Source organism: Glandiceps talaboti, chromosome 2 (assembly GCF_964340395.1).
Source record: "Glandiceps talaboti chromosome 2, keGlaTala1.1, whole genome shotgun sequence".
NCBI lineage: Eukaryota > Metazoa > Hemichordata > Enteropneusta > Spengelidae > Glandiceps > Glandiceps talaboti.
In genome coordinates, this window is record NC_135550.1 from 28,644,822 (window position 1) to 28,666,764 (window position 21,943).

Genomic DNA, 21,943 nt, shown 5'->3' on the forward strand with positions numbered 1-21,943 from the left:
CATCACACAAATGACAAAAGTAAAAACAACAAAAGACAAGAACATAAAAACTTAGCGATATATTTTATATAGCACTTTGTAACATATCTGGTAGATATAAAAGTGATCACAATGTACTGAATGGCAAAGGGCAAAAATATTCTTGTGCGTTCTTTTAATACTATTGAATAAATTTGACAAGCTATTGCTATTGGATAGCATATGTATACATTGTTAGTTTGATTTGTTGTGAATAGTATTGTGTAAATAGCGCCTCAACCAACTTCCTGCCTCTACTGATGACAATAAGGTGCTGGGTATTTATGTGATCATCTGCTATTAACGGGAGGATGTGATGATTTTAAAAAATCAGTATGCTAGATGTCACATATTCTGAAATTTCATTATTTCAAGGATTATTTATTGACACAGCAGGACTATTGACATTATCAAAAATGTGTGTGTGTGTGTGTGTGTGTGTGTGTGTGTGTGTGTGTACGTGAGCGAGCGCGTGCATGTGTGTCGGTCTATCATTTAGTGGGAATATTTATGGGGATGTCGGAATTAACAATTGTTCAGCACAAGAATATTTGTTCCTAGATGTGAAATGTATTTCAGTCCAAGTGCAATCTACTGGGCAGATTGGGCCAGTAAATAGCAAATTGGTGAATGGAATATGACTAAATAATTGGTAGAACAATTTGGTCAGAAATGTTACTTTGGATCAAAGTCCAACAACAACAACAACAACAACAACAACAACAACAACAACAACAACAACAACGGGAAGATACGTCTGATATTGTAGAGGATGCTTCTTTTGATGTCTTCGTACAAATATTGTTCAACACAAAACGACGTTGATATTCTCAATATGGAAATGATGTATTTTTAGACTTCTACACTGTAAAGGAGGTCGCTATTGCAACAGGAGATGAGAGTACATTATGAATGTGGATTACAATGAGCAGCATAGGACTTTACATGCATGAGTCAATCTGCCAGAAAAGGCTGTTAGTTTTCCCGCCATTAAACAACGCAATTTCTCTTCAATCACGCTGTTGTCGACCCATACGATGCACTGGACTGAATACCTCTTGCAGGGACGTATACACGTACACATACATGTATGATAAACATCTTCACCAGTTTGCATGATGCCGATCGTGGTGTCGCCCTCTAGTGAAAAAAACTATTGATTCTGTTACTTTCTTAGAGTTCTTGTTTTGCGCTTTTACATTATATATATATATATATATATATATATATATATATATATATATATATATATATATATATATATATATATATATATATATATATATATATATATATATATATATATATATAGTTTTGGTAGTACTGGAACTCTTTCTTGGGTGTAACTCGGAGTTTCACGCATATTGCGATCATCAGAGTGTCTGATGATCGCAATATGCGTGAAACTCCGAGTTACACCCAAGAAAGAGTTCCAGTACTACCAAAACTATTAAGCTCTGCCACTGAGCATTGTCTTAGCAGATTGATACTCACCGAGTTATATATATATATTATATTTCTTGAAAGCCTCGCAATTTCTGCAAAAAATATATGCAAAAAATATATAAAATGTTCACAATCAAAGTTTGATTAATCTTAAAAGGGTATCTGACAAACGCATTATATTATGACAGTGTGGCATGCCCCCAATAAAGACTAACTTACCAGTATTCTATATTAGACATGATGTAATGTGGGTGGCTTCGTCTGCATTTTAAATTTTATCTCCGAACCTCATCGAGCTAGACATGAGAATGGATTCAAAACCACGGATAGCCTCTAGAGTACTCATTACTTTTGCACTCCTTGCCTCTAGAGTATGCGGCTCCAGGAGTGTATGAATGATTATGGCAGAGGCTTTCCCCGAAAATACAATCAATGTAACTTGCAAGGAAAATCTTCTTGTCTTTATGTTATGTCCACTACTCTCTGTGTACCATTAATGTTATGATGTTTACATCTGCAAAGTACATTTATAAACTTACAATGTAATACACCTAAGATTAAGCGGCAGCAAAGAACACCCACTCACTATGTGACAGAACTAAAACAAAGCATAGACAGTGAAGGGGAAATGGTTTGTCATATTAAACACGGAACGCCACACATAAACGTTTAGTTGTTCACATCATTCTAACAGTGTGGGGTTTACTCATGCATTCACATGAAGAACTTTTGGTTCATAATTAATGTCTCAACTTGTTGAGCTAGACGGAGCTGAAGCAAGAGATATTGAGATTCGGATAGCCTCTAAACTAGGAGCCACAGTATATACTTTAGGGAGCCTTCAGTAATTACAGGGAGCTGGGGGAATGGGGTGGGTCACTTTTTACAAATCGGTTCGGGGGGGGGGGCATATTTTGGAAAATGATTTGTTATATCGTCTGCCACATCGGTTAAGGTTATGGTTTAGGTAGTTTAATATCAGACCATGTCAATCAAATCTCTGATGACACCCATGTCAGCTGTGACGTGAGGAGAGAAGTGGGTCTCACAGGAGTAAAACGTGAACAGTTGGATAAGATATTAGGGATTATACTATTTTGGAGATGTTGTGACCATCTAGTGTTTGGGAATTGATGTTGTGGCTTTCAGCTCAGTCAATGAGATCCAAATGTCATCGGTATTGATTAATGCAGTACCGATTTCACACTATTGAAGTAGTACTAGAAATTGAGAAATAACCAATGTGGTGGCAGCGGTGGGATTGTCCTTTAAACCATTGTTTATAGGATGTGTCCTTTCCATGTCTGACAGAACTGAAACCACGTTTTTTTTTAATATTTCATCAGGGGGTCATGTTTTAAAGAAGGGAAATTGAGGGAGGGTCATATTTTTTACAACTGCCCGGGCCTGATTTCCACCGGCCCTCCGCCTTTTAATTACTGAAGGCCCCTTATGTATTAATTTGTTTAATTTTGGGTTTGTGATATGACAAGTGGGGCACTAGTGATAAATAACTTCATAGACGTTTATTCACGTTTACACGGGACTAGGATTTTGAACACTTTAGAAATATCGACCCCAGGAAATGTTAGTCTGACAACACAGAAATATAGAACACTTTCATAGACTGTAGTGATATCACACAGCATCTTTAAAGTCGGGGGCATTGATCTGTACATTTCAGTTCTTGTTTATATACATATAAATAATTGATGATAAGGCAAATAAAGTTTATGAAATATATCTCAATGTTGGTGCATTTACATGTAATATACTCAGAGAATCGCCAAAGAAAAACAAGTATTTAAAAATAAATGCACAAAAGTTGAATGCTCGGGATTAGGTTGATGAGCATATTCAATGGTCAGAACAGTACAAGGATTATGAATGATTTGGGACAGGGGTTAGTTTTGGTTCATTACAGAAGTGTCTGACGTTATTGGTCATGGTTGTGATAAATCACAGCATTGGTGAGTGATTAGTTCAGATTTATAAGCTTAAGTACATGAGCAAATGAAAAAAAAATCGACTTCTTTTTCGGATATCCACGGTGATTCGCTATTACATCATATGCGTCCTACTCCCTCTGCTGTAGAAATTATATCTGAGGTGAACGTGATAGCTACCTATCGTTTTTATCATACAAAATACCCCCAAACCCCCTACATATGCATACTTACATTAGTTACAACTCATTCAATTGCAATTATATTTGATCAATCAACTTTTTGCCATCGATCGTTTTTGAGTGCAAGTGATGTAGCAACCGCATTAATGGAACAGCGGTAAATAGTTGTCGGAGGGGCGCTCTGAATACGAGAGATTGCTGTGGGTAGCTGGAGTTCATGTAGCATCGGGATCTGGATCATTGAGCGTCTTGCTTGCAGATTCGCGTCAACACAAATTAATGGAATTGAATGGAAGGTAGTCTGATGAGGACGTTCATCACTAATATATTTTTGACTCTAGAGTGAATCCACTCAGTGTAACATCTTTATTCTCGAGGTCAAGTCATTCCGTAGTCACATCCACTCAACAACATGGCGAGTGCGAGTGATGATATAGAGCGGCAGGATGAAGACGAAGTATCGTTTCTCCGAACGGTAAGTCTGACTTAAAATTCGCCCATTTTGAATCTTAATATCTTGCGAAAGCAGGAGATTAGTAGAAATGGCGCCTCTTTGTGTACCACTGAGCAAAACGTCGGCAAACACCGATGATTGAAACGATCGCGCAACGCAACGCAACGGTGCAGTGTACGTGAGATGACAAATTCTCTTTTCAATGTTCAATGGGAAGTCACGCTACTGATGACCTGTTGGTGCTAACATATCTGTCTCTTTTATCAAAGCAAGATAGCAGGAATAATAGCAATGTGTTTATCTATGTAATTATTATCCTGATCTGTTGCATCTTTTTACATTAGCTCATACACCGTATGGTTTATATACGTAGTTGTCGACATCATACTGGAGAAGGCAGTTCGCCAAATATGGCCGACATTCCGTGCATACTTTTTCGCTTGCCGCGATCTTCTTCGCAGTAAAGATCTTGTGTAAGAAATTGTGTATTCCACGTTGAAACTGGAGTAGCCGCCCAAGCCTCAGAAAGAGCTTCTTACCAAATGGAAGCCCATGTCCATCGGACTATTCGCTATTGTTGGAATCGCGGTGCTATGTACATGCATCTACGTACGTGTGCCGCCTACTAGGTTTTCATTCGCACACATTTTCAACGTGTCATTCTATTTTATAGTATATTTGTCTTTTTAATTTAGGCATGGTTTTAAATACATGTATGAATTGACGTCACAAGTACAATAACTTGTTGCACACATAATTATAATGTTCGTTTAAGCATTTAAACAAGTCACTGACGTGACGATTTGCTATATTGATTATTGTTTTACAAAATGACATGGAAATGTATGGTATGCTATCTGTTCAGTTTTCCGAGTGCAGCTTTGGCAGATGTGGATAACATGTGAAGTGTGCACGCTGTGCAATGGGAACCCTATATATAGCTGTCGTCATTTTATGTTATATTAAAATGTTGTAGCTCAGCGAACACATGTTGAAAGTTCTTGGCCATATCTTGATATTGAGGCCAGAGTAGGCATTTCATGTCTACATGTTGCACTTTGTTATTCCTCAATGACAATCAATTAGAAGATCTTGTTCTAATGTCCGTTTAGAAAAATCAAAACAAAACAAAATCAACAAACCAGCATGCAGTACACAATGGTACACTCACTCTGTGGAGTTCTCTCTGTATGATTGTAAATAAGATAAAGTTAGGTCCTCTAAAACTGCAGTTACCATTGCTGTATTGTGAGTCATTCATCCAATTCAGTAGAGTGTTGGTGATCACATAAAACATCTGTGTATTGAAGAATAGTGAATCATCTTGGAATGTGCTGTTGTTAGTAAAACAGCTATATGTAACTATATCGAATTAGTACTATGGAAAGCATTGATACAGATAATGTTGCATACATTGTTTACATGTTATTGTTCAGTGGAAATATTGTATGATATGTGGGAGAATGTTCTGGAAGTAAAAGTCATCCAATACCATATGGTATTGGAGTACATCAATTTGGTAGAGTTGTTATGTCTACAAAAAAGAGGAAATGAACAACTACTGTTTTCCTATGAAATCAACAAAAAAGTGTTTTATATACTATTGGCTATGATTATGACAGTACCTGAATTTAGAAACAAAGCCTTGAGGTTTTCATTTGTTTGTTTGATTGACTGACCAAGTATTGAAATCCATTCTGTAAAGTGCTAGACATTCCTGTCTGAAGTTAAGATGTACTATTATGTTATAGAACAGCTGTTTTAAGATGTCAAGAAATACATAATGTACAATCAATCATATAAGAATAAAAAAAAAGTCACAAAGTCGGTCATTGCAGTTTGAATATTTGGCACTGATGTTCACCAAATTTGTTCTTGTTCATTGACTAGAGTGTGGTGGTATCCATGCCAGGTACCTTTTCTATTGTTCAAGGTTATGTTATTAGTGTAAGGTTTGGAGGATGTGGTGGCCCAGAAAAAGATTGTTTGGTCTATGGTGAATAGGCATGCAGCATTCAATTTGGAAGAAGTGGCCATGCATGTAATTAAGGAGAAAAAACCCCCAAAACATAAGGTTGTTAGTTATACGATTCAGAAATGCATGCTTATAACCAAATTTGCCACACGATTATCAAAAAATTGCCAGAGAAGAGACTGAAACAGTGGTCCTATTTTACGCAAAAATGATCGTCCTACAATTGGTATGTTAGAGAGTCAACTTACACAAGTAGTTTGTAATACAGGAAGGCCAACAAAATGTCCCTGCTGTGTTGCTAGAAAAAGAAAGTGCTGTGGCTGGAAAGGCATTCTGTGCAAGTCTAATAACAATACCCCCTTTCCTGATCTGAGCACACATACAAATGTACAGGTACACATGTAAACAGACATATACTTAGATACACACCAGGGGTGAACAAATCATTTTGTGAACTGGTGGTCCCCGGACCAGTGCCTTTAAAAATCCAGTGGTCCTGCTGAAAGAATTAGTGGTCCCAGGTCCCACTAATGTGAAACATTAAATCTTACCTCTGAATCTGTATATTCAGATGACTTTTTAACATAATTATTAACAGTAAGGTACTGGTCCGACGGACCAGACAAGGTAAAATTTGTGTGGTCCACCCAAAAAAATCGCTAGTCCCGGACCCAGGACCAGTGGATTTGTTCACCCCTGCACACACACACACACAAAAAACAACAACAACAAAAAACAACACACACACATGCATGCGCGCACACACACACATGATACATACACATGCGTGCATGCAATGATCTGAAATAGAGTACCTGTGAGGTTAACTAAAGTAGGCGATAATATTATTATGCAATGTATACTTGAAGTATTTGTGTTTCTTTGCCTTTCATAGTCAAGTGAGTATGACATGTACTTTCTAGGAGGTACTAGTATGATGTGTTAACAAATGAATTCAGTTAGTTTTGTCCATGCTGTTAATAGTTCATGCCACATCATGAGACGATAGCTTAGGTGATAATAGTCTACAGCCTGGCTGCACCACACATAGTTGCCATGCCTGGTATGAGGTTACAACACTGAGTCATGATTGTATTGTTACGAGGACTGCTATAGTATTGTAGGTGTTTGTACTGCTATAGAAGGTGTACATACAACAATGGGCCAGTCACCATAATCTCTCTCCTTTCAGTTAAACCGTGGCAAACTATTTCATTCTATGTATGTAGACTAAGAGTAACATGGGAATGTTATGTCACATGATCAAGTCACTTTTTTTCTACCTGATAGTGATATGAATTTCGGGATCATTAAATAAGACGTCAATTTTGCTAGAAGTAGAAGTGTGTACGGCTTGAAGTGTACATGAAAGGTTCCTTACATCAGATGATGATACCCACAACTCTTTATGTCATTTATTTTGACATTTACAGTATTGTTGATAGCATTCATCAAGTACAAGAAATGTATATGCTAGCCATTGCTTTTCCCCTTCTACATTCTCAGACAGGCCATCCCAGTGGGGTTTTAGTTTCATATTTATAAAACAACTAATTAGAGGTAATCAGTGAACAGTATGGATCATGGTGCTAGTCAGATGGCACTAACACAAACATTTGTGGTCAAAGGTTACTAAACATGAATGAATTTATTCTTTTGATTTGGACTGCAACAACTTTTGACATTTTAACATTCTCCATGTTTATAAGAAGATATTCTCTGTATTATTCTCTGTAAACAATTCAGGTCAAGTCATACAGAGAACTGTCATACAGAGAACTTATACATTGTAAACTATTGGCCATTTCAAGTCAAGTCATTTGCATGTAGAGAACCCAGATCATACATTGAAAACTATTGGATGTTGTAAGTCATGTCATTTGCATGTAGAGAACACACACATTGCAGACTATTGGCCATTTGAGTCAAGTTATTTGCATGTATAGAACTCATACATTGTGGTCAATGAACTTGACGGCAAACATATCCATCAATGATGCACATAAAAGTTTCACATACTCAAGATGAAAGTATTACAGTTGAACAGAAAGTGCAACCTTCTTTACTTACTCAAGTTACTATATACTTTATTTATGTTTTGGTCACTGTCCTTTCTTTCAAGATCAACTACACAAGTAGAGAATGTAAATCAAAATATGTAGAGACAAAAAACCCCAACAACCTCAACTGAACATAGACTCTTTGTGTAAACAAATAACAGCAAATTACCAGTGATTCTCCTTCATTGTGATATTCCTGTTGACAAAAGGCAATGTCATATAACGTACCTGATGTTGGTGTTTCCTTCCATTTTGCAGTGACTATAGCAGGAATTTCTAAGTTTTATCATTTGCTAATGATCCTTCAAGGTTTTCTTCTTCTAATTCAACTAATTCAAATCAAGATTATGTGATTAGTGATGGTGAATTGTTGACATATTATCTTCCTTTCATGGGATAGGGTCAGGAACCAAAATGAGGTTTAGCTTTGTTTCGATATACATGTACATGTACATGTATTGGAGAGTTACACAGTGAAAGCATGATGTGTTCTTGTTTGCTCCTGTTTATTCATTTCTTCTTTCTGACAAAAAAAAATAATTGTGAAAATTAGGAAAATCAGTGTAAGTAGGGTATGTCATATGCAAACTTTCTCCCCATTTCAACTTGTTCCACATCAACTTGTTCCACTTTCAACTCTTTCCACCGTCAACTTGCCCCTTTTCAACTTATTCCATTTTCCAGCTTATGCTTAGGCACCATCAGGAGGTGACTAACCCCTTTGGTTCAAAACTATATTCTTTCTTGCAATTAAATGATACAACCCTGTCTACTCCCAGGCTTTTAAACACAAGAATTTAATTTTATTAAAGACAGGGTTGTCATGGTGGCTGTGTGGTGAGTCAAGACTGATGTTGGTTACAATGAGACGAGTTGAAAGTGGGATGAAGTGATTGTAATCATGCAGTCCCCAGGAGGAACATTCATTTTGAGATTTCCTTTTGTAGAATCATAAATGTTAGAGAAATTTCACCAATGTCTTTGGTAGGATGTTGTCAGTAGTACTAGAAAGACATATTTGGCTGAAAAAGGAAGGTTTGATAAATAAATGATTGAAAGTTTTGGGATCAGTTGATGTAGAAGATTGAACCCTTGTGAGCTCAATCTCTAAACATGAAGTAGTGAAATCAATTCCTCATATTCACTTTAAAAAGTCATACAGGAATGAAATGAGAAAATACAATTTTATACCATTTCAAAAGTTAGTAGGATGAATTATTTATCAGTTCACTATTGTTGGCAAAATTGATCATTTATATTATTTGAATTGTAGTCATTTGTTTTTGGATTACAAGTTTCCTCTAACACTTACATGTAACTGCTTCAAAAAACAGTCAGACCATCCTTGACCATTACACGTTTGCAACACATGTGGGATAAAGAGACAATTCAATACTGTAGACTACATTTGTATGCATTTATAATTTGTGATGTATTCAATATAGTCCAATCAGTCTAGCAGAAATTTAGGACTTAATTGCAACAGAAATAATTTTTAGCGCATCTTGCTCAGAATTTTATGCTGAATATAAACATATCAAAAGTCTAGAAAAATTTAAGTTGTGGAACACGGTGAAAATGATGTTTTTTAATTAGCATAATTAGTGAAAAAATAATATTCATGAAATATAATTTGTTCAAAAAAACCAATGCAAGTAACATGTCTATGGGTAGGTCTGAAGGTCATGAATTACGTTTGAGTCATGATTTTTCAAACATTAAACAGATTTATAATGTGTGTAAGTTAATCACTTTAGTTAATGTTACAGATTACATGTAACAGACAATACTTATACATTTTTGTGAACACCCATGTGAGTAGTATATGTATGTCTATCATTACATAGATATTTGAGTACTTGAATACCTTCCTTTCATCATTAAATACCTCCCTTGTTAGATAAACATGCATGTTAAACAATATAGAGAAAACAAACTTTAAGGTATTAATATTTAATAGAAATGATAGATTATTAAAACATCAATTGGATATCGAGATCACATATATAATAACCATTGCTATAGAAAGTAATTTATTGTTGAGTTAAGAATAAGTTGTAAAAAATGTATGAAATAAAGTGGTCTTTATATCCCCCAATAATGATTCTAGTGAAATTGGTCACATATGGTGTAATTATGTGCACATACTAACTGAGTTGACAACATCTCTGTACCGTGTGTCATCCTGGGATGATTGATGGTTTACACTATCAAAGGTCTGATGAGGTTGTGGAATAATAAGAATTGATTTTTGATGAGGAATATTGATGACACAGTTGCCTCTCACATAAACTGATCAAAACCTCTATAGGTAATGGTTAGAATGATGTCTATGCTGAACTTTTTAATCATGTTTTCATTCTCACACTTGTTAATCATGTTTTCATTCTCATACTTTTTAATTGTGTTTTCATTCTCACAAAGTTCTCTGAATTCCAATTGTGGTTGTTATGGGGTCAAATCCAGGTCCATGTTTAAAACTAATCAGAATATACCTAGTACATACATGTAACTGTACACAGGTGAAATCTTAGGAGAAAGCTCCCTATTAGTACAAAATTCATGAACTTTGTTGACATAGCAATGATTAAACTTGCATGAACTGTAACAACATATTGGTTTTATTAGCACAACTGAACTGATAAGCTTCAGTAGTGCTATACATGTAGGCATGGTAAAGTGTCTGTCTGTCTGTCTATCTATCTATCTGTCTGTCTGTCTGTATGTCTGTCTGTCTGTGTGGATATGTGTGTGTATGGATGACTTAAATTCAAAAACCACTACTACACTAGACTGATTGCCTTGGTATTTGGTGGAGACATTACTTTTGGTGTCTAGTTAGGAAATTGTTCAAAGCAAAATGATCGCATTACAGGTGTGTGATTTGGGTCAAAGAATGTCATTTTTGTTCAAAAAACTTAAACTCAGAAACTACTTGGCAGATTGGTCTGAAATTTAGTAGGAACATTCTTAAGGTTGTATAGATTAAGATTTGTTCATGACATGATGATTCCATCAGTAATATGCAAATTAAGGTTAAAAATGTGTCTCTTTGGTCAAAAATCTTTAATTCCAAAAACACTCAGCAGATTGGGCTGAAATTTAATGGGGATGAATCTGGGGGTCTATAGATGAAGATGTGGTAAGCATATAATGATCTCATAAGGGATATGCAAATTAGGTATAAAAATGGGAATTTTGGTCAAAAATGTATATCTCAAAACGTACCTGGTCAATGAGACTGATATTGGTGAGATGTTTCTAGAAGTGATATTCTGCAGATTTTCTTCAAAACATTATATCATAATTGGCCCTAGCAACCATGACCATGCCCTTAGCAACAACTAAATGGCAGTATATTTTGGTCAAATAACAGCATCATCTGGTAGGCAAGTTATTCAAAAAGATGTAGGCAAATATCCCCAGCAACCATGACCACGCCAATAGCAATAGCCAAACAGTGATGTATTTCACAAAAATAAGAACGGGGATTCTTAGACAAGTGAACAAACATTCAAAAAGTGTATGTAAATATGCCTAGCAACAAGACCACACCCATGGCAACAGCCAAATCATCACTTATATAGCAAAAATAACAGATTAATAGACAAGTTAATAAACATTCAAAGAATATGTAAATGTGCCTAGCAACAAGACCACACCCATAGCAACAGCCAAATGATCACATAAATTGTGAAGATAACAATGGGGCTGGATAGGCTACTGGATAATCATTCAGCAAATGAACACCTATACCTAGCATCGATCATCATGTGGATAGACATTTAAAAAAAAGTACAGGTGTGCTACAGCACCATTGGTGCTATTTTTATCTGTGGCACATTTCAAATGAAAATATGAACGTAAAATTGTACATATCCTTACCACTTCGCAGTCTTCCAAATTTGGCTTCTGAAAAGAAGTTCTTAGAAGTAAACACGATTCCATTTAATTGAAGTATGGCTTTAAAAAAATGTGAACTTCAATAAAGATAAATGGTGTTTTACTGAGCCATGTTTCAACATGAAATTTTCTATTTGATATGAAAATTACCTTTAATAATAACACAAATATGTGTTGTTATAGAAACATTTATTAATTCAGAAATAATAATTTGATTTGATTCCATCATTGTTATACCCCCAAGTAGAACCAGTCTGTTCTGCTGAGACACATACACAGTGTCAGTATTGGAGTAGTGTCAATAACCAAGCCCTGTCAACATTTTATTGTTCTTTCTTTTGTGATAAATGACAGGATAGAATCATGCTGTTGAATTACAAGTATTGGATTAGTATTGTGTAGGTTGTTGTGGTCTATGTACAAAGTGTTCCAAAAATACACCTACACTAGGGGTTAGGGTTTCACATGTTTGAATACTGTGTAAGGTTATCCTCAACAGGGTCACTAGAGATAGATGAAATGTTATCTCATAATTCATGAGCATTATGGTTCTAATTTATTTCATATTTATAATTTGCATCATAAACGTGTGGTTTCGGAAGTAATTTTTGCACAGCTTGACTCACTTTAGAAATGCCATAGGTAGGGTCAGTAGTCTGTCTGTTTGTCTGTCTCTGTATGTTGCAAACATGTAGACCTAAATTAGTGAGCTCCGTTACTGAGCCATGTGTCGCAATGCTAAATGTTAGTTTATAGACAAGGATGTTTATTTTGCGCATTGTTGTGAGTAAAAATAAGATGATTATTGATATGCAAATGAGGTTAAAATATGAATGTATAATCAAAACATACTGGTAATTTTAGTTCATGTAATATGTTCATTAGTTATAGTGTGATATTTGTATATTGGCATCCATAGAAAATTATTTACACATCATTTTGAAAAGCATTTCCGGAAGCTTTGTTATTTCAAGTGAAATAGTTATTGATAGAGTATATTGACATGTGCTATTGATTGCATTATGGTCTGCAAATAGAATTGGTTTGAATAGTAATACAATTTTATTAGGTATATTGCCACAAGTTCAACATAACATATTGTACGTATAGAGGTATCAAAAATAGGGACAAGTTAAAAATTAGCTTATTGTCATAACTTTATTATATTCTGTTCTGAACCTTGTTGTCTATATTTTGTACTTTTATGTGAGTATGCATGTGATCATCATGAGCTGAATGTCTTGAAGTTAAACCCAATGAATGAGGCCCACTATTGACTGTTACACTGTGTAAGATGATGGATTCAAGCAATTTTTCCTAAGGGATATAGATCAGATGCAAATTTCTAGAAACAGCGCAGTGAAATTGACTGATGTTCTCATTAGATACATGTGACAGGTTCAATCGTGTCATCATTTCTCATATTGGGAAATAAAATGCACAAATAAAGGAAACAGTTTTCTGACGAAGAGTCCTCTGTTCTATTTTATGAATATTTCATCGCTATTTACACTCTAGAAATTAATATATTTATGTATGCGATAATATTTCATCACTGAATTTGAAAACTTAAACATAAATTTTATAATAAGTGACAATCTGTTCATAAACAAATGAATATTTCATACCTTTGAATTGAAACATTGTAATACAGGATATTTTTCATCAGTAAGGAAAACAGCTGTGTGTGGTGTACTTGTGAAAGAAATCTATTGTGTGTATTGTTTTGTATGAAAATGTATCTAGATATTTATAAACTCTGGTGATGATACATTAACATATCATTATTTTGATACTTCATTCTAAAGTCATCCTCATTGTTAGTTTCATGAATTGACCAAAGTGATAGGAGGAATAATTTTAGTCAGATACAGGAGTTCATTAATCATATCTTGTTGTGAATAGTTCCTGAAAATGATTAATATCTGAAATTAAAATATGAATTTTTATGTGTTATTTTGGTGTTCTTTAATATTTAAAGACCATATTAAAGTTTTTACATATTTTAGGGTGTGTATAGTGTTATCATGCATTAAATTTGCATATTGTTGTAAAAGCGTCAGAGAGTAGAGCTATAATAATCATATATCATTGTGCATACAAAATTGAGATTAGATTTATGTGAAATTAATCAGTGATCCACTATCAACACAGAGGAAAGTAATGGTTTCCTGTCCTGGTGATTTATTATTATTTCGTAAATCAGATTTGCTTTGCCAGAATTACTGTCATTTCTCTTCCTTTGGTAAGCCAACAACACATCACTAAGGACAACTGGGTCATGCTGCAGCCACCTGCTGATAAGTTGATAGAACCCTGGAAATTATCCTACAATCAGACTCTTCACTGTAATGGCAGCCTTTCTATTCTGTGCTGCTGTACTGTCTATGCTCTTTGGAAGCAGCAATCTACTGTGCAGTCATGCAGTTTTAGGAGTCCTACCATTTTGGAGATAACTCTAGAGCAGCAAAGTGTTCTTATTTTTATTGCAACTTTACCATAAAAAGATTTTTAGTCCAAGAAAGTTGAGATATTGCAATTTACTACTGTGCAGTACCATGTTAATTATTCTTTACAGCCATGTTGTCTATATTTTCATTTGCTGCCTTGCTGCAATGCCGTACAGTGCAGCATTTATAAATTGGAATGTTGTTGCAACCATATTAATAGTATGTGCAGCAACTTGTATATTGTAATGGTGTTTTATATTGTAATTTTATCAGTACCAGCATGTTGTTACTGTTAGTATGTGCAACAATGGTATACTTCAACATACCATATGATACTTCTTTAGATTGTTCACTCTAATAGTTACATGTAAAATAATGTTGTCAGACATTGTTGCATGCCAAGACTGTAATTATTAATTCCATACATAATTATTTTGATTAGTCAATGTATGCTATGTTTCAGTTCTGTCCCATTTTGCATACCTATTAGCATGTGTCCTTGAAATGTTAATACTTTCATGTTCTTTCCTCTGTGGTGTGTTGTTGTTTGCTCACAAAACAAACAGGTTTACCAAGTAACAGTCATCATTGTTAGTTAGTCAGATTATCTTTTGCTTGGATGATAAGATGACAAATACTGCTGTAAGGTCTTCTGTAGACTGTAAGTCTTTTCACTTCACTTTTTGTGGATGGTTGAATGTAGCCTATGAAAAGTTAATCATTTAGTGCAACAGAACAGACAACCAATCTTGTTATTTAAATTGTCTTCTGTTGGAGTAATCATGCAAATGTTGCATGTCAGACATCAAGGCATGTCCTCTGTGTGACCTCATACTTGTTAAGAAGTGTTTAAACAAAATGTTCTCTCAAAGCAAAGTGGTTGCTCATTGCACTGTTAGTAATAAACAGGGCAGAGTATAGTATACACTTGTTATCTATAATGTAAGTCCTTAGAATTGTGATTGTATCTTGACAATTCATTGTTCCAAACAACTTTACATGGAAGCAGTGATAATTTTAGCCTTTTGCACTTGAATGAATAAAAAATATTGAATAAACTTTTGATTACAACATTTAGAGATGTGATGTCTTTTGTTTTTATGTTGAGTATGTGTTTAGAGTTAGTGCACCAACCAGTGTTTATCACTACAATTTTATTAGTTTTGATGGAAGTTGATAATGGTGATGGTACCAGCAAGCCTACTTGACACATACCTGTGCAACCCTGATCTTGCACAAACAACATTTTTTCATGCATTGTGTAATCACAGTCTTTTGTGTGAGCTCATTTTGTAAGATGTCTACATAACAAGTGAAATTAGACAGTCCACTGTCTCAGATTTGAATCATACAAAATAGAAGATTACATCAAAAGCCGCAAGCCATAACAAGTGAAATTAGATAGTAACATGTCTGTGATTTGAATCATACAAAATAAGGGGATTACATCAAAAGCCACTGGCCATCTTACTACTTTGTTACATTTACATCTTGTTGTAAAGATTTAGGCATTAAGCCATGTATATCAAATACAGGGGCATTAAGCTTACAACCAGTCTTTACATGTAAACACCCTCTACATTTATGCCATTTACGCTATGGTTCTTCCCTATCTCTCAAAAAGCAAAACTGTGAACAGACTTAATTTGCTCGGATTTTTGGTAACAAAACCACCTAGACCCTTTGCTAATGACTATGAAAAGCACAGGACCATTAAATTCAATCTACGTCTTGTCTATTCTGTCTATTCTTAATTACTTTTGCTCGAGCCACAAAAACGTACGATATGACAGCTTAAACGTGTACAAGGTTGTGCGCATGAAATCTGTTCGCAGCCTCACAGTTTGAGATAGGGATGAACCACAGCGGAAGGGAGAAGATGTGTCGAAATCTAGCAATGTATACATCCAGAGCTATGTAGAAACATATTTACAACAGCTACTGTTGTTCAAAGGTTTATGCAGATGTGGGTATTTATGGCATATAGGCATATATGTATATCTGGTCAGTGATTTAGCTACAAATGTAGGCGATAGAAATCTTCCAGTATCAGAAAAAAATTAAACCTGGTACATTTTCTAACATTCCTCTTCATTTCATTCTGTAATAGATTCTGATGGGACTTTGGTATATTTTGTTTATTGTATTTGCTATATCTCTGTATCTATACTATCAATAGCCAGTCAAGGTTAATGTAAATACTAAATTCAGGAGAATTCTCAATAAATCTTGAGATTCAAACAATTCTGGATGAAAGAGTGTACAAAACAAGAATTTAAATGTATGTAATGTAACATTATCCATTCCAGAATTACCTCACTTTTATTTGCCTGGAATGGTTAGACTTTTTTTAGTTAATCCTTGATGTGTAAGATGCTATGCTGTTGTCAGCTGTGGACAGCTGTCCAGAAAAGCATGCCAAGTATGTGTGTATCAGACAGGAATTTCTGAATACCACATTTACATGTATGCTGCAAGGAAGTTTGCATTCTGGTTTGAAACAATAAATGCAGATGTATGAATTGTGTCAATCTGATTAAAATCTGATGGAGTGAATGCCTTGATTTCTAATTTCAATCTTTATTTACCTCTCTGTTCTTCATTTATTGTTGTTTGTTTTTGATCTTGTTGTGCTGAGAATGAGTGCCGTCTTCCTATGTCTGACTGAATACCATAGTTCATGTTCAAATCTCATGCATTGAACAACCCACTCTATCAATGAGAGCGTGTCTTACATTGAATACCTATGGGTACAGTACTTTGGAACACAACAGATCTAGAAAGCAGAGCACAGACATTGATGTTATTGTTATTATTTTGGTGGGTCTGTTTGTTTTCAACTTCAATCCTGGAGTATTAACTGGAATGAAGATTTTGATTGGCTATGTGTATGTAAAGGATTTTATTTTGAATGTGAACGTGCCCATGGTATTCAGTCAGATGTAGGAAGGAGGTGCCTACTCAGAGAACAACAAAATGGAAAGTAAATGACAGTACATGAAGGACATAGAGGTAAAAGAAATCCAGCTATATTTGCTACATCAAATTTTCATCAGATTGGAATTGTTAAAAGGAAAGAATTTATATTAAAGAACATTATAAAACTATTCAGCAAAATAATCAGATTTGTAGATGTTTTGTCAGTTTTAAAATGTATGAATTATTTGTAATAATATATTTATTATCTTACACCATGCAATTGAAAGCACATGGTATCATAATGTGTGACGTTTTGGGTAGTCAACAAGAAAGATGTAAAATAAAATGGATCTATTTGATATTGTCGTTTGTTTATAGGGCAAGAGGCAAAAAACTGAGAAACTGAGATGCTTGGTACAATTCAGTACCCTGGTAAAGTATTTTGATGAATTTGTGTCAGAATTACCAATTGAAATATACTTTCCCTTGAGAAGGAATACCTGATGTGACATGAATGAATTATTAAATGTACAATACCGTGTGGAAGAGGAAGTCTCCTTGAGAGGAATTAGACAAGCAGTATACATATATATGATTCGGTTGATGTCTACACATGCAACATTGGTCTTTTTTCCTTAGAAAATTGGGGACCTTTGGCTATAGAACTATTTTGACAGTGTCGTAGTTGTGTTGTGGAAAATCAACTGATTCCAGTTTGTCTTATTAATTTGTTACAAAATATTGGAAATAAATCTGTCACAGCAGTATGATGATCATTCTTGTACTGTAACTGTGAAGATAACAAGGGCAGTTTTAGTGATTGTCGTCATTTTTGCAAATATTCTTATAATCAATTTGTATAATATTATGCCATGTTACAATATTTACATTGCTGTGTAAATTAAGTTCTAATTTGATTTCTGGGCTCCTTCTTGTAATAAATTGAAAATCAAAATCCCAACCATCTTTAATGCTTAATGCAAAAAAATATGTTAATACAGGTACAAAACACAAAAGGGAAGAGGAAAACATCAAACTGAAAATGAAATGTGATTGCCAGAGCAAAATAAAGCAAGTAATACATGGATTAATGTAAAGATTATTGTGAGGATACACCATCAATACAAATCATATACTTACTGCCAACATTTGATACTGTTATCATACATGTAAAACAGTCATAAACTGAATTTTTCTATATATTGTACGATAACTCAGACTACCATTGTCCAACTTTTGACTGAGGTTTCCAAATCCAGTGTGTAGAAAACTAAAACCAGTGATCATGTACATGGTTTGTTTATGAGCTCAACACCTGACTTCTGTCTTATTTTAGAAACAAACTCTCTTTACATGTGACAAGATGAAATATTAATAGTTCTGATAGATTGGTTGACCACCCACAAATGACAAATTTCATGTTTAGAAATTTGATACATAAATTGACTCCAAAAATGTGGTTTGGAAAGCATTTGCAAAAATAGTTTTGTGCAGAGGTCAAAGTTTTTTTCTTCTAGAAACAAAAAATGTCATGAAATGTTATTATATAAAGAGAATTAAGCTGCCAGCTATGCTACTTGTTAAGGGATGTGATATGTATGAATATGTATCATTTATATTTGTAGTCTGTTTATTCAGCAAAAAATGTATGTAAATGTTGTTCAAAATGAAATTAGAATATAATTTAATCTTCAAGAGGTGTATTTCAATAGCAACCCAGGCAATACAATGCATGAATTGTTTGACAACATGTAGAGATGCTACGTGGAATTCAGATAGGATGGGAAATGAAAATAGATGTATGTCTCCAAACTCGGTTCAAAGGGCCAGTGTAAATATATTCAGAAATAGACTTTGTCAGCTTAGTTGGTATTACTGTAAGGCAGTAGCATGGTTCAGTCAGGATTAGATTCGTAGATGGTTAACGTTGTATAGATTTATAATTATCTCATATTTTAAACATAAAAAAAGTGGTATTCTTTTTGTGCTGACGTTTACATGTAGATAATATGTAATACTGTTTCTGTAAAGGATGACTGCGCTGTGTCCTCAAAGAACGAATTCCCCAAATTTGGCCATATGGATAAAGCTTGTTTCTGATCCTTTTGAAATAATTACACAATGTTCACCATGTTGTTTTCAAGGAAAAAGCCAATCTGCTGTTATTCCCAGGATTAGTTGTTGCTATTTTGTATAATACACTGGAACCCCTCATCATTCTTCTTGATTTTAACTGAAAGTAAATTGGAATTTTCTTGAAGAAAAGAACAACAAAAGTTGAAGACTTTTATTTTTGAGGTGCATAATTACTATGAACAATTGTAATAAACATGTCCACCATGCCATTTGTTGTCGGTTACATGTACTAAGAGTAAAATAAATAAGGTAATTAAGTAGTATTGTCTTGCATTCAGAAAACCGAATGTTAAACTTATATAAACTATCATCTCTCAAGACCATGTACATTGAATATTGTATTACTAGTACTATGGAGTGAAGTCAATTACATAAATTTAATAATACATAGCACAATATGGGTAATATATTTTGACAAGGGTGTGGTAAGAAGCCAATTATTTCATTTGGGAATTTTTTACCTTCCATATGACATGCTGTGCTTTGTAGCTTGTTTAGGAATAGTGGGTAATTGGAAATTATTCAGCTCTGTGTTATTCCCATATGTCTACACAGCTGGTGTTTTCCCAAAATGGTGTGTTGGTTGCACTTGTCAGAAAATACCTAGTGAATCATTATCATATTGTGATAAATTAAAAATATAATGTTAATATCTAATTGAAACCAATACACCTACAGATTATTACAGAAGATATATCATAAAAAGTTTTTGTTATGTTGACATTTTTTGTGAATTTTCCACCAGACAGATATGAAATATTGATGGTACATCCATTTACTGTAACACTGCATTATTAAAACCAGGTTAATCTAGGAATAGTTGTGTGACTGAGTACTATAATCAATTGTTATATTGAGTTGTAATAACTGTTCTTTAAAATGCTTCCTTAATAGTTAACACCATTTACATGAAGATAGTTAGCTGTATTCTCATTCTGTGTAATCAACATCTTTATTTGATCAGTACTAACTTCACACATCTCCTAATTTAATTAGCTATGTCATCAAATGTTGTGTTAATATCTGACATACATGTACACAGAAACATAAAAAATTATATCATGTCAAGCATAAAACATTACTGTACAATGATAAGTTGTTTAGAACAATTTAGAATTTGAACCTTGGCATTTGTTTGATGTATAGCAACAACTAGGTTGTATTACTATTGTAACCAAATGGAGAATATATTTAGTTTCATGTTTACAAGACAGACTGCGTTTAAGGGTAGGGTATGCAGAACACTTTGTGATGAGATGCAGTAGGAATTTGACCTGAGCCAATGCCAATGAACTCTGCTCAGCTTCCATTCACCAATATATGTACATTACAATTTACATTGAAATGATGTACACTTTAGATGATAGTATTCTGCCAAAGAATATTGTATAGTTCTAGGAAAAAAATGACAATTTAGTAAATTAATTTTTAATGGGTCATATTTTTATTATGAGCTGTTCATAGCTTGAAGACATTTCTATCTATTTATATGAAGCAGACAGAGGGGATACTATTTCTTTATGTCTGACTTCTTATAAAAGTGCTATATATGTATTTACCATAGCTTATCACATCCCCCGCAATTTACTGTACTATAGAGTGAACCGCTCTGTGGCTGAGATAGCTTAAAGCAATATCAGCTTTGTGCGTCATCATATGCATGGAGGCTTACACAGCACACAATTTAGACATGTCAGCGTGATGTGAGAATCATATGAATTGTTCATACAAAGACTTCAGTATTCATGGTGCAAGAGATTGCTTAATTTTTGAGAATATATAAAATACTTGATTTTTTAGTGGTATTTACTTGTTATGTTATTAATGATGCTGTTTGTTTTGTTTTTGCTTCACTGTCTCACATACCACTTGTATTGCTAGCAATACCAAATGATTAATGCTGTTTGAAAATATATGCTCAAACTGATTGGTCGCAATGGGGAGTGATAACGTACATCAGATTAATTGCTCATATTCAAGTGAAGTCAATATGTAAATGTGCCCTCATTGAGATGAGCACAAGAGTAACATAGTTTTCATATATAGCAAATGGAATATAAATATCTACAAACAGGCATGCTGATAACTGCTATTGGGGCGTGGCTAAATTAATCATTTGCTGTTACAAGCATTACAAGCTGATTGTGATGTAAACAGGCTACTTTTTAGCATGACTAAACTGAGGTTCATTACTTCTAGGGATGTGTAGATTGTAAATTTAAATAAAGGTATCTTGGTATATGAAATAATGTTGTGCTACAATCCAAGTGGTACTGATGTTATGTAATATTTTTAAGAATATTGGTTTTTTTAGCACAACTGAACTTGTTCAGTAGTGCTGTAGGGATCGCCCGGCGTCTGTCTGTCTGTCTGTGTGTGTGTGTGTGTGTGTGTAAACAACTTAAAGTCAAAAACCGCTGAACCGATTGCCACGATATTTGGTGGGTCCATTAC

At 34.3% G+C, this 21,943-nt stretch overlaps 1 protein-coding gene across 1 annotated transcript in view; it reads left to right on the top strand.

The window, feature by feature from the left end:
- The first annotated feature begins 3,806 nt into the window (after positions 1 to 3,806).
- LOC144453531 (ryanodine receptor 2-like) overlaps positions 3,807 to 21,943 on the top strand; it is a 127,762-nt gene continuing 109,625 nt past the window's right edge. The window contains exon 1 of the mRNA XM_078144844.1: positions 3,807 to 4,067. Coding sequence (XP_078000970.1) covers positions 4,005 to 4,067 — 63 coding nt within the window. The 5' untranslated portion in view covers positions 3,807 to 4,004. The remainder of the gene's footprint in view (positions 4,068 to 21,943) is intronic.